This window comes from Pristis pectinata, chromosome 30 (assembly GCF_009764475.1).
Source record: "Pristis pectinata isolate sPriPec2 chromosome 30, sPriPec2.1.pri, whole genome shotgun sequence".
NCBI classification, from domain to species: Eukaryota; Metazoa; Chordata; class Chondrichthyes; order Rhinopristiformes; family Pristidae; genus Pristis; species Pristis pectinata.
In genome coordinates, this window is record NC_067434.1 from 9,272,701 (window position 1) to 9,287,020 (window position 14,320).

General features: G+C 39.5%; 1 protein-coding gene across 5 annotated transcripts in view; it reads right to left on the reverse strand.

The window, feature by feature from the left end:
* Positions 1-1,825: 1,825 nt before the first annotated feature.
* LOC127584683 (progestin and adipoQ receptor family member 3-like) overlaps positions 1,826-14,320 on the reverse strand; it is a 33,862-nt gene continuing 21,367 nt past the window's right edge. For all 5 annotated transcript variants that reach the window (XM_052041557.1, XM_052041558.1, XM_052041556.1 and 2 more), the window contains exons 6-7: positions 10,413-10,503; positions 1,826-3,775 (exon numbers count right to left, since the gene is read on the reverse strand). In XM_052041557.1, coding sequence (XP_051897517.1) covers positions 3,639-3,775; positions 10,413-10,503 — 228 coding nt within the window. In that variant the 3' untranslated portion in view covers positions 1,826-3,638. The remainder of the gene's footprint in view (positions 3,776-10,412; positions 10,504-14,320) is intronic.

Genomic DNA, 14,320 nt, shown 5'->3' on the forward strand with positions numbered 1-14,320 from the left:
GGAAAGTATACACCCAAGATATTTCTGTAGGTAATCACGAATGGTGTAAAATGGGATTATCTGATTTGAGTTCTAATATTCAAAGCACTGAAGATTTCCAAAATTCCATTGCGGATTACTTGGAAACCAAGACTCTGCCTTTTACATCACCTGACTTACCTGTTGAAACATTTAATGGAGCTGAAGAAACAGATGTATTTAAAAATGCCCCATTTGCACTTAAGGTAAACTTTGATACTGATGGTGATCTTCAGCCTTCCACAAATATGCTCTCTGGAAGTGAAATAGTGTCAGCTCAGCTTGATCCATACACACAATCCATTGATTCAGTACAAACTGATGCATTTAGCCACATCCCTTCAGAAAAGGGTCCTGTTAAAAGTAGAAGGTCCTCTGCAGAAACCTGTCACTTGAAATTGAATGAAACTGGCTCAAGAGAAAGTGTGCAGTCACCTGGAGGAGGAATCACTTGTGATTTAAGCAAAGCAGGACAAGTTGGACAGAGCAGGGATCAGAAAGAACTATCAGAGGATTACAAACCAGAAGATGCTTGTAATTTAAGGAACCATAGGAGTCAGTTTTCGAAAGCTTCTATTTTAAATCCTTTTAATGGATATTGCTATTCTGAAAACTCAGGCTACAATACTGAAGTACACACAACCAGACAAAATTGGACCATGGGACAGATACAGTCTGATGCACTGCCCAATGCAAACCATCTTGCACGTTCAAGTTCACAACAAACAGATGATGATCCATTTTCTGCTGCACCTTTTCCAATGAAAGGATTAAATAAGTATTCAAACAGATGCCTCAAGGAATAAAAATGACACTGCCTTTCACTGACATTCTGCGATTTGACTGAACCTGAGAAATGAGGACAACTACCTGCAAATAAACAAGTAACTTAATGATTCTGTGTAGGCAGATTCAGAATTGTATGTTTCTTAATTTAAGTATTCCTTCTTTACTGCTAGCCAACATAAAAAAAAATTAGCCCTGCTCATCTCTACCACTACATCAGCCTATCTGCTTAAACATTAACACATTCCTAATATTTCCAGATTCAACTTTTCCAATGTGGTGATCACAGCCCTGCATCCTGCTACGTACCCATCAGGGTTCTAATGCATTACCTCTTCATCTTGTATCTCAGACCTGCCTACCTACCTCCAATTTTTTTCAGCACTAATGGCCCTTTTTACCCTCTGTTCTGATGTGTATGGCCTTTGATCATCAGATTGCTCCATGTGGCCTATCACCAAATTCCTGATCACCAATTCTAATAATATACTAATTATCATCACTGGAATAAAAGTGTACAGGAGCAAATGTCAGCCCTTGGTTACAAGTGAAGGCAGAAATACTAATTACTATAGTTAGGCTGGTATAACCCCAATTTTACCAAAAATATGGCCATGTTAGCTGTGCTATAAAGCTCTTGTGTTGATTGGTGGTGAAATGTTGATCCATAAATTACTGACATTCATGCTGTACTGTGGAGTTTCACATTTTGTTTTCCATTGGTCTAAGTCAATATCGCTCTACAATAGAGCAAATTAAGAATTGAGGCTGATTTGCTGTTCTGTCATGCCTACATTGAATGAAGATGTATTTTAGTGGAATGTAAAACAGTTTCCAAATTAAATTTCAACTTTCACCACAGTATTGATGAATCCATCTCCATGCCGAATTAACACAAGTCTAAGATTCAGTCATGGTAAATAGTCTGAAATTTGTTCTTGCAAGACACAGCATAAATAAAACAATATGTCAACTAAATTTACCACACAATGCTAACATCAAAATTTTTTTTATTGAAGATGCAACATTCAGGATTATAAACATTTTCAAACAATGCTCAATTATCAAAGGCAAAAATGGTTTAAATTGCAAAACAAAAAGCCATGTTGTATTAGCAGATACACTAGGGCAACTTAGTTGGAAGAAATAAGGTGACTTTTAACAGACTGATTGCAATAGCTGGATAAATTTGGCACAGGGACCATTGCAATAAAACACTAAGCCAAATGAAAAATAATGGGGTACAACTATCCCTACACTCAATTTACCAACCACTTAAAGTTCAGTTCAGAGGAAAGACTAACAGCAAGATTTAACACTGGCGCAAAACTGTAATCATTATCAAAATGACTATATCTTGGTGACTGCAGTGACAAAATGGATGCACTCAACAGGAGTTTCATGATAATTACAAAAAAACTGATCTTATTCATCTGCACAATTTCTACTGCAAATCAATGGGTAACCACATCTTATTACTTGGGAAATGGTCAGCTATGTGTAATGAATCTGAAGAGTCATCACAAAAATCAATGAATTTTTCAAAATTAATTTCTCTAGAAAACAATCTTGCATAGCATATTAGATTTAATCTGCACCACTTTTACAGTAAATTGGCACAATAATGTAATGGAAAAATGATATGTAGCACTTAAACAGGCCAATCAGCTAATCATTGAAGTGTTCTGTCCTGCTCCAGAACTGAATCAATGAGAAAATTCAGTCTTCCATTGCACAAGACGACTGCATTGAGTTTCAAGATGTACGTCACATTCCTATTTTGTATTAGACTTTCTAATAAAATTCACATAATTTATACCCCTATATCAAGAGATTAAAACAAGTCCTAAGTTTTATAGTAATCATTTCACAATTTAAGCTTCTTGTTCACTTGCTCATAATGTAAATGGGAAAATGTCCTGTGTATTTAATGGTTCCTTAATTAAAATTTCTGATACTTACCACACATGTCCAGGACAATATTTGAGATAACTGCATTACCTCAATGGTGTTCGGTATAGATTATCTACAGATTGACAATGAGATTCCACATTTAAAAAAATAAAGTTTACTAGTTTTGCCCTCCGTAAAATTTGTTACATTATCTTGTAAATACTATATCTTTTAAGTTACGAAGTTGGTCTTCTGATTTTAGAAAATGTACACTGGCTGTTCTAAATTAGTTGATTACTTCACAACAAACCAAATTTAATTATTTGAACTTGTAATCGTGGGTTAAGTATCAGGACAAATACTATTATTTGGGCATGAGTTAGGCATTGTAAACATGTTATTCTGCATGCAATACCATTGCTTTTCTGTCCTTTAGTTATATTAAATTTGCAGCATACATATTACAGTACATATTAAATCATTTCTATAAAATGTAGACTAATTGACAAAGCAGGCATTATAATGCACTAAAGACATGTGAATAAATACAATTTGTACTTTACAAATACATGCAGTGACTTTGTTAAAAGGCATTTTAACATAGCTGCCTTTACAGCACCTTGAGTTTGTGATATCCGTTAGTTACTGGCACAATCCGAATGTTAGAAAAGTGGCCGACAATTTGGCTCATTAGAAAGGCTTCTTCATGCAACAATAAGTCTGAGGAATCGTTGAGTAGGTGTCACGGTACCAGTATTTACCACAGTACAAATCTTCAAACTTACAGCACATGACCGAGACACATTCAGTTTTAAGTACATTAGAAGGCAATCATGCAGTTGGTTAGAAGACTCAGCTGTTATGTAGCCAGATTGCTGTTTTTACTTAAATTGGAAAGCAGTCCTCTTCAGGCAATGCTGGAAAACTTGCAAATTAAAAGTTTACTTTATTTTTAGACATGGCTGCTCATGTCTATAATGCATTATGTGTACAGCAGTCTGATGCCACCAATAGAACATTAAAACTACCAAGAAATGCCACCACTGGTGACTACAGCCAAAGTAATTCAAGTATCCACCTAGAAAACAAGAACCCTTATTAGAATGCAGCAGTGAAAAGGGAAGGAGTAACCCACTATATTGATAATATCAAAGATCAGTTAATGCTTTTTTTTCCCTTTAGTTTCAAAGAAACACACCCTGTTGTGACTTTATCAAATATTGTTACTACTAATAAATTACTAAATTCTGCAATATTTTCTTATCACAATATCCAAAATAAGTCCCACTGGAAACAACACCTGGAGTTGGTGGTTAAATTTAGCACCAATCATGTTTCAACAAAAGGTTTCAGTGAGATGTTGCCAATTTCTTTTTTTAACCTTCACTGCTACTTTTCTCAGACATTGGTTTATCTTAGATTGGTATAGCTTTACACACAGAAGACCTCCAGTATTTAGCACAGCTTTACCCTTTGTGAGCAAGTTCTTGGGTTTGCTAAGTTCTTTTCACCCATTCTCCCTCTGATATGAACATCAATTCTACTGTAGAGTCTCCCCAGCTGACCTAGCAGAGATTGGTTAATTCATTACATATCTATACTAGTATGTCATACACTCTTTTAAAGAAATATACATTCAGTCGAATAATCACAAAATGGTACATAACACTTTTCCATCAATCAGTACAAGTTCTCAATGTGCTACGTACTAGGTGTAAAGTTTGTGTCTCCCTAATCACATATACCTGCATTATGTCTACTTTGTTATGTTGAACAATTTGCCGTAGTGCTCAGACTGTTTGGGCAAAGCCAAAGTGGATACTCCCTGTTTAAAACCTTTTGCAGACAGGCCTGCAATGCTACCCCAATCAATAACAGAAGAGATGACTTATTATCGACCCAGCCAACATTCATATGTACAACCTTGCTCCAAACTAGTCACCAAACTAAGAGGACTAAAAGATTTTGAGGGACAGTGTGAGACCCATAGACTCTGTGCCAGTTTGGTTATTTGAATTTTGCAAATCTCACTTTCTTGGTCTACCCAAAGTCCTGTACTTCAACATCCTCCTTGCTTTTTCACTCTCATTAAGTACTAATGACTTCTCATTACAATTTCCCAAAATGGATTCTTCATTGTTCACAGGATGGTGGTGTCATTGGCTGGGCCACCATTTCTTGCCCATGCCCAATTATTCCTGGACTGAGTGGCTTGCCGGGCAGTTGGAAATGGGCCACATGTCTATGGTCTGTCACATAGGCCACACTAGGTAAAGGAATTTTAATCAACTAAACAAGATTAATAGTAACATGGGGGAGCACGACGGTGCGGCAGTTAGCACTGCTCCCTCACGGCTCCAGCAACCCAGACGCTGGGTGCTGTTTGTATGTAGTTTGCATGTTCTTCTTGTGACTGTGGGTTTCCACCAGGTCCTCTGCTTTTCTCCCACATCCCAATAAACATGCTGCTAGGTTAAATGGCCACTGTAAATTGCCCCTAGCTTAGGTGGGTGGCAGGTGAATTGGAGAGAGTTGATAGACGTGTAAGAAAGAATAGATTACAGGGAAATAAATGGGGGGGGGTGGGGGTGGGGGAAGGGGTCTGATGGGAATGTGCTGAGTGGGCAAAAACTTGATGAGCCAAATAGCCAACTAGGTTGCAAGAACATGGAAAAAAATGTCTCTCATAGTGACCTTTACTAATACCAGCTTTTACTGCAGATTAATAGTTTAGATCTCTGATCACAGTACTAGTCCAGTAACTTGATCATTGTGCTCCTCTACCCAGCACGGAAACTTTTGCTTAACCAATCTAAACACCAATTTTAAAAAGATATTCTCTCAAGTTTCTCTGTTCTAGGAGCACGTCCAAGAAGGATTTCCTCATCATGTTTCAATCATTATCCAGTTGAATCCGGAACAATGCAGTTGTTTTACTGTTTCAAACTATACCAGCAGCACATACTCAAGTACAAGTGTATGTAAATAAAGTCCTAAATAAGGCAACCTTTCAAGTTTATATTAAAGTCATGGAGAACTGAGGTAATAATTTTGCACAAAGCATTGGTTAGTGGATAATTATTACCTCAGTGATCAAAGACCAAAGGCTTTAATACAAACTTGAAGGGTTGCCCTATTTAGGACTTTGGTTACATACAATCATACTTGCCATTAATTACTTATTTGAATTCTGTCTTCACCCTTCAGTCTGTTCACTGACTTGCTCTACTTGTTTTACTGATTGGGCATTACCTTATACTTATCCATTAAAATGTACCTTGCTCTCACCTCCTTGTTCTACCCTCCTAAGTCCTCGTTATTTACCAAACTCCCCACAACTATACAAGAATAGACCTGTTCCTCCAACCCCAGCTCTACCTTCTCCATCTCATTCCCTGGATCTCAAAACCTCTCACAGCCTTGAATCTACTCAACAATTGAGTAGCTACTGCTCCCTGAGGTAGACAAGGCCTTCAGGCACATCAGAACACTATTAATTGCAGAAACTCCTCAGTGAGTGAAGCAGTCAATTCCTGTGTGCAGTAAGACCTAGACCAGGCACAGGTTGATAAACTAAGTAAAACTTGCGCTAGATAACATCCATTTCTAACAAGAGAGACTAACAATTTACTCTCGACATTCAAGGTATTACCATCAAGTCTGTCCTCACCATCAACAGCCTAGGTGCCACCACCACTCAGAAACTCAGCTGGATCAGCCACATAAATTATGCGGCTACAAGAACAGGTCAGAGGCTGAGTAACTGCAGCAACTGACTTGTCCCTTAATGTCCCAAGGTCTTTCTGCCATCTATGAGGCACAAGTTAGGCACGTAATGGAATATTCTCCACTTGCCTAGTGTGCAACAACAACTCTCAGGGAGTTTGACACCATCCAGGGCAACCCATAAGCTATGGCTACAGTGTGTTCCCATCTGCAAAACATTCTGCAGTTACTCACCTATACTACTCCGGAAACACTGCCCAACCCCACAACCTCTTCCACCAAGAATGACAAGGGCAGAAGCTGCATGGGAATATCTGTAGGTTTCACACCAACCTGACTTGCAAATATGTGGCCATTTTTTGATGGGGGCTGGGTCTAACTCCTGGAACTCCCTACCCAACAGGCATGCAGGAGCAACTTCACCAGAAGAAATGCAGCAGTTTAAGGTGATGGCTCACCAGCACCTTAGGTATAATTAGAAATGGACAATAAATGCTGGCCTTGCTAGTAATGACTTCAACCTGAAAAATGAATAAATAAAATAAAATTCCAAACATTCACAATCCTCTGACTGCAGAAATACCTCCTCACAGTTATAAATGTTTTTGCAGAAAATAAAACTGCAGATGCTGGATTTAAATCTCTGTTCTATTCTCAGTCTGACCTGTCTTTAATCTTGTACACTGTTCCAACTAAGCCAAATGCAGGCTCAAGGATCAGTCCCTCTGGACACACTGCAACCCTCAAGTCAATACTGAATTCAACAATTTCAGGTAACCAGCTTACATTTTGTCTCTACAAACGCTGCTGGATATCTCAGCATCAACTTGTTCTTTTGCATCTTTTCCTTTTACGACTGCTAGTATTTCAATTGTTAACTTGACAACTTTGATCTATACCCCAGCACAGACATCTTATCTGTTCTCTCCACTGCTCCCCCTTCCTGCAACTTAAAACATCCATTGTTTTCCCACTTTTCCAGTACTACCAAAGGTTATTGACTTGAAATATTAACTTTGTTTTTCTCACTTCCTGAGGACTTCCAATATCTTTTGTCATTGTAATTATTTGATCCTTATTTTGTTTCTATGTCCCTAAGTTCTAGGATCTCGTGCCAAGGGAATCAATTATTTCACCACCCACAATATCATTTAGTATTGGGCATGTTTCAATGCCAACAGCTCCCATTCTTTTAACGTCGGTCCACTCTGTACAATCTTTTTTCTTACGAGAGCCTTTATCCCAGGACTCAGTCTGGTACCTTCACTGCACTACCTCGAAGTGAGCATATCTTTCCTTAGGAGAGCAAAACTTGCACAATAACCAGCAAAAACTCGGGAACTCGGCCTTTTCTCCTTGGAGCGACGGAGGATGAGGGGGGACCTGATAGAGGTGTATAAAATGATGAGAGGCATTAATCGGGTAGATAGAGGCTTTTTCCCAGGGCTGAAATGGTTGCCACAAGAGGACATAGTTTAATGTGCTGGGGAGTAGGTACAGAGGAGATGTCAGGGGTGAGTTTTTTACTCAGAGAGTGGTGAGTGCGTGGAATGGGCTGCCGGCAACGGTGGTGGAGGCGGATACGATAGGGTCTTTTAAGAGACTGTTGGATAGGTACATGGAGCTGAGTAAAATAGAGGGCTATGGGTAAGCCTAGTAATTTCTAAGGTATGGAAATGTACGGCACAGCTTTGTGGGCTGAAGGGCTTGAATTGTGCTGTAGGTTTTCTATGTTTCTAAAACCCTGTGCAACTGGAATAAGACCTCCTTACTGCAAACCCATTGCAATTAAAGGCCAACCAGTCCATTCGGATTTCTTGCTGTACCTGCAGAGTGACTTCCAGTTTTGTGACAAGAATACTGTGGCCCCTTTGCTCTAGGGTATGATATCGTTTTACTGGACATCTAACAGGATCCAACGATTACTTTCTACAGGAAAAAAAACGAACCAATAAAATCCGTGCAGGAGGAAGAGTTAAAATATTAATTGCACAACTTTTTTTGTCTCATCAGCCAGATGTTAGATGACCATCAGCTGGTCTGAAGTGGGCATAACCAGGAGTTTGTGTCTCAGGAATATTCTTATTCATATTAAAAAAAAAGTACAGTGATACTCCAACTTAAAGCATAAATTTGAGGGTGTACGCTTACTGGCAAGGCCAACAGTTATTATTCACTCCACAGTGAGGAAAGAGGAGCAAGCACTAGCACGAGGTAAGCATCAGCTGGAAAGGTTGAATCCGGGAATGCAAAAGAGTGAAGAAATGGGAGGGAAAGGATGAGGAAAATGAGACAGAAAGAAACTAGGGGAGGGAGGAAGGGAGGGATACAAACACCTTGCATCATCTTAAAGTACACTGCAACTAACTCAACACTTCTGAACGACAAACATTGTTTCAGTCAACGTGCAGACATTCCCAGTGAGGAGGAAAGAGGTTCCGCTGCTTATTTTTGTAAAGGATTGCACTAGGGTGTGCACTGTTTAAAATAAGTGTGACATCATGATACAATGTATAAATAAATCTTTCTGATGTAGTGTGTCTGACTTGCCTCTAATGGAGACACAGATGACAGTTAAGCATTAAACTAATGTGCAGCAGGATAGGTGGACTGTGAATTCTGTGGTGACTCCCACCCAGCACTTTATCACCTCAACTACCATGGCACAGTCAGCGGGTACAGTGGTGAAAAACTGCTAACTGAAATAGTCAGGGCAAATTACACCATCCCCATTGGAAAACAAAACTAAGATATCCTGTGGTAAAGCAGCTATATTGGAAGAAAGATTACAAGTTTTCTGGGAATTCTGATAGTCTTAATACTAAGTAAAGCTGACCTATACTAGATTCTATGGTGTACATAGGAAATTACTCCAAATGAACATGAAAATGCAGAAGACGGGGAGAATTTAAGACAATGATGTAGCAAACATTGTGCATAGGAATACAGGTATTTTGTAGTCAGGATTTGAGTCATATTTGCACTGATCCAGTTATTAAAGTAACGACACAATAACAAGCTGCTTAACCTAAGGGAGTGGACGTGGTGACTACTTTCACAGGTACTCTCTGATCTTATTTTCAAGAATGAAAACATATTGTTCATCTTTTTTGGTAGTAAATTTAAATATTCCGTTTCCACAAGACCCAGGTGCTTGGATCTTACACAGAGAGGAATCTCATTGTGCCTTCAGTGACAGATATCCATTACGTGAACATGAGCACTCCGCTGACTGGCCAAACAACCTGCATTTATACAACACCTTTACCAAATGAAGGTGTCACAACTGGACTGTTGTCAAAAAAAAAACCTGACACCAAAACACACAAATCAACATGAGCACGGTTGCCCTGAAACTTGTTTTGAAGAGCATCTTACAAGGAGGAGACGGAGGGATGAAGGGAGAAAGGTTAGAGCTCTGGGATGGAACCAAGCTCTCACCTTTCTCCCGCAGTGTTCGCCCTCAGCTTTATCTACAGTTTGCTGAACCAGAACAAAGGTTATTGGCTCTCTCAGGTTAGAGCACTTCTACATCAACTCTTTGAATCTCATCACCAGCACAGAGACCAGTGAACAGAGGTACCTGAATGCTTAAAGGTATAATTCCACTTCCGCAGTTCACCATAGCATTAAAAACACATTACAAGAAGTGGTACGATGGGCATCAACAAGTGGGTTGCAGATCCTAACCAAAGGGTAAAGATGGACATTTACACCCGTACACCTTCAACAACAACTCTGATACACCTCAATTATTTTTCATTAAAATGCTGGTAGCCAGGAAGGCAGAAATTTATTGAATGATACAGTGGGATAACAGAATATGAAAGCAGTGATGAGGGAGAAGTAACGATAAATAGGAGAGGAAAGAAAGATGAAAAACAGAGAGGGGGAGAAAAAAAGAGAAAATAGAGGGAAAAAGGATAAGATGGGGGGGAGAGAGAGAGAGAGAAAGAGCAAGAGAGAGAGAGTAGAAAAGAAAAACTTACCAGGAAAATACCTCTCAGGTACTTTACTGTAATAAAACAGAAACGCCAAACTTGCTAGAAGATACATAATACCCACTCTGGGGGCAAACACCTGGGATAAAAGGAAGAAGTTTCAGAAAACGTGGAAATATTCAGGATGAGTGGATTAACTCAGCACTCTACCGTACTCGAATATCGTGGTTTTAACCCGGGGTCAGTATAATTAAGTTCCAGCACGTCAGTAATGTAATCCCCGCCCTAGTGCACACTTAATCCATAACAACCAGTAAATGAGTGACACCGAACACCATTATTTCCCTCCTGGTGACGAAAACTTTCTGATGTACAAAACACTACCTGGAAGCTGAGTTTCTTCAATGACCCGTCCAAATTAGCTGCAGCTACAGTTAAAATAAAAAAATCCTCAATTTAGTAGATTAAACATCAAAGATGATTAACACTGGAAGTACTTATTTCATTAGCAATTCTCAAAATAATAAAATTGCTTTGAAATATCAAAATTCTGGAAAAGTGCAAATAGAGACACTCTCTCAAACATTTTCCACCCACAAGAATCGATTAATACTGACCAACTTATTTGTAAATTATTAGTTAAGGCTCTAAATTGGTGTCTCAATACCTTCATTCACCAGGATGCACATGCATAAGGCTTGATTACTCATCAAATATTTCACTGCTCTAAGGATCAACTTGTCCTTTGGCTAAGGTGCCATTGACTAATCAAAAATCAATTAGCTGTTTATCAAATAGAGCCCTCAATCAGAGAATGAGCAAAAAGATGGCTCATTCTTCTTGCACTGAATATGGATTACTCATCAAGGACTACCATACTTAATGTAGGTTGCTAAAAGCACAATACACAATGTGGCTCAATTTATTTACCCATCTATAAAATCTCTAATACCTTACATTATAAATATGGCCAGATCAGTGCCACTTTTTAATGTTTACATGCAGATGATTTCTCTGTACATTTGTCTACTTCAGCATTACCGCTAGTTCCTCTGGGTAATAGCGATCATTATAAAGCTTACATTAATCATGGAGGAGGATAATGAACAAACTGGAAATACCACTCTGGAGCAGAGCTACTTTCTTCGAGTTGAGAAGGGACAGGAACTGGATAAATTGGAATCAAAGACTGGTAGGTGGAAATATAATGGGGCAATTAGTGGAAGGGTGTGTGTGATAACAACATTTGGACTCTGTGACAGGATATAGATAGAGTCACAGAGAGATACAGCACAGAAACAGGTCCTTTGGCCCATCAATCCCCCGTTGACTATCAATCATCCATTTACACTAATTCGACATTAATCCCATTCTCCCTACATTCTATCAACTCGCCCCAGGTTCTACCCCTCACCTACACACTAGGGGCAATTTACAGTGGCCAATTAACCTACCGACCAGCCCACACATCTTTGTAATGTGGGTGGAAACAGGAGCAGCTTGTGGAAACCAGCACAGTGACAGGAAGAATGTGCAATCTCCACACAGACAGCACCAGAAGTCAGGATTGAACCCGGGTTAGTGGCTCTACCCACTGCAAACTTAACTGTGCATCCGTGCACTTCGGTAGGAAGAATCAAAAGGCAGACTATCATCCAAAGGGGGAGGGATTACAAATAAATGCAATCCAGAGGGATTCAGGTGTTCTTGTGCATACAGGTGTAGCACGGATTTAAGAAGGCACATGACTTATTGGTGTTTGTTGCCAGGGAATTGGAATATCAAAATAGACAAGTATCGTTACAATTGTACAGGATGTTGGCGAGGTCACGCCTGGTGCAGTGTACAATTTGCTTGCCTTCTTTAAGAAAGGATGTACCAACGTTGGAGACAGTCCAGAAGAGATTCACTAGGTTAATTCCTGGGATGAGAGGGTAAAAAAGTTAGATCTGTTTTCTTTGCAGCTTTGAAAGAGGTGATCTTATTGAAACATACAAGATCCTAACGGGCATGGCAGGATAGATGTTGAGATGTTTTCATCAGTGGCAGACCCTCAAATGAGGGGACTTAATTGCAAGATGGGGGGTGGGGGTGTCATTTAAAACTAAGGAATTTCTTCTCACAGCGGGTGGTGAGTTTCCAATTCTCTCCCCCGGGGGTTGTGAAGCCTAGATCATCAGAGATATTTAAAGAGGCAGTAGATAAATTTCTGAACGATCAGGGGATTGAAGGATATGTGGAACCGCCGGAGGAGAGGAGCCGAGACCTACAGCGGATTGGCCGTGATAGCAATGAACGGCAAGGCAGGCTGGCAGAGCCTACTCCTGCTCCTATTTTCTTGTGTTTGGACACAAGTTGGTTCAGGTTCATTTCCACAAGGAGCATTGGGAGAACACCAAGCCTGGAGATCCCTGGATAATGAAGGAGTTAAGAGAGTGGAATGAAGCAAAAAAAAAATGGCTGACGTCAACTTGATAACACAACAGAGGGCATCAGGGTGAAGATAAAATGTAAAGTGAGAGTCTTTTAATGAATTAAAGTGGGAATAAGAACAGAAAAGTGGTAGACAATATTTAATTATATTGAAAGTAAAATAATAAGAAGGATGGTGGACCAATTAGGAGACAAAAGATGTGGCACTGATTCTCAATAAGTACTGAAATGGTGTTTAGTAAGGAAGATGACTTGCCAAAACTAAGCAAGGAAATTGCTTGGGTACTGGATGAGACAGAATTCGATAAATGGAAGGTACTGAAATAGCAGGTAGTCGTACTTAAAGTGGACGTCATCTGATCTGTTGCTGGTGGAAACAAGAATAAAAACTGCAGTGGATCTGGTACAACCTTCCAGTCCTCCTTGGAGAGATACAGAATCAAAGGGCTGGGGAATTCCGTTTTGATTACAAGCCAGTAATTACAAGTAACAATCCAGGAATTATGCCTTAGAAAAGCCTGGCCTACTTAAGGAAAGGCAGCATGGATTTACTAAGGGGAATTTTGTTTGACTAACTGGACTAAGTTTTTTTCATGAGGTAACTAAGGAGGACTGGATGAGAACAGAGCAGTTTGAGGTTGTGCATGTACACTTCCAAAATGCATTTTATAAAATCTCACCCATTAGATCTGTTAGTAAAGTTGAAAGTCATAGAATGAAAGAGGCAGTGGCAGGGTGGATGTAAAATTAGCTAAAGGATAGAAATGAAAAGTTGTGTGAAAGGCTCTCTTTTCCACTGGCAGTAGGTCCAGGGTTCAGTGCTAGGTTAAGTACTGCTCTAAAATACCTTCAGGACTTGGACTTGGAGCATGAGATATAATTTCAAAATAAGCAAAGCAAATAAAACTAGATAGTGTGGAACATGGTGAGAAACTTCAGGTGGGCAGCAGCTAGTAAAATTCAATGCAGAATTCAATGCAGAAAGGTATAAAATGGGAGAAAGAACAAGGAGGGGCACCCTTAAAAAGGGTGCAAGAACACAAAGACTTGGGGGGGGGGTGTAAAAAGGAAATCTGAGGATAGGACAGGTTAATAATGAAGCTAGGGCAGTGTATAACATCTGGGGCTTCATAAATAGTCGCTAAGTGAAAAGCTTAGGCAGCTATGCTTAACCTATATAAAAGACGAGTTTAGATACATTAAGTCTTATGATACATATTAAGAAGAATGCAAGAACTTTGGCAAGGTTTCATGATAAAATACTTATTAGAATCAAGCATCACTGGCAAGGCCAGGATTTATTGAATTTCAGGGATGGTGATGTTATCGTCTTAAAACTGTACTCCTTGCCAGTATGCACAGTGCTGTTGAATGAGAAATTGCAGGTGTTAGACTCGATGATGAAGGATGACATATTCCTAAAGTTATATATATTATCCCAAGACCATACATCTCCAAGCTTGTGACTTGCAGATGCTGGTGTGATCATTTGTTGCTGCCCTCGGTTTCCATGGTGGAAATCA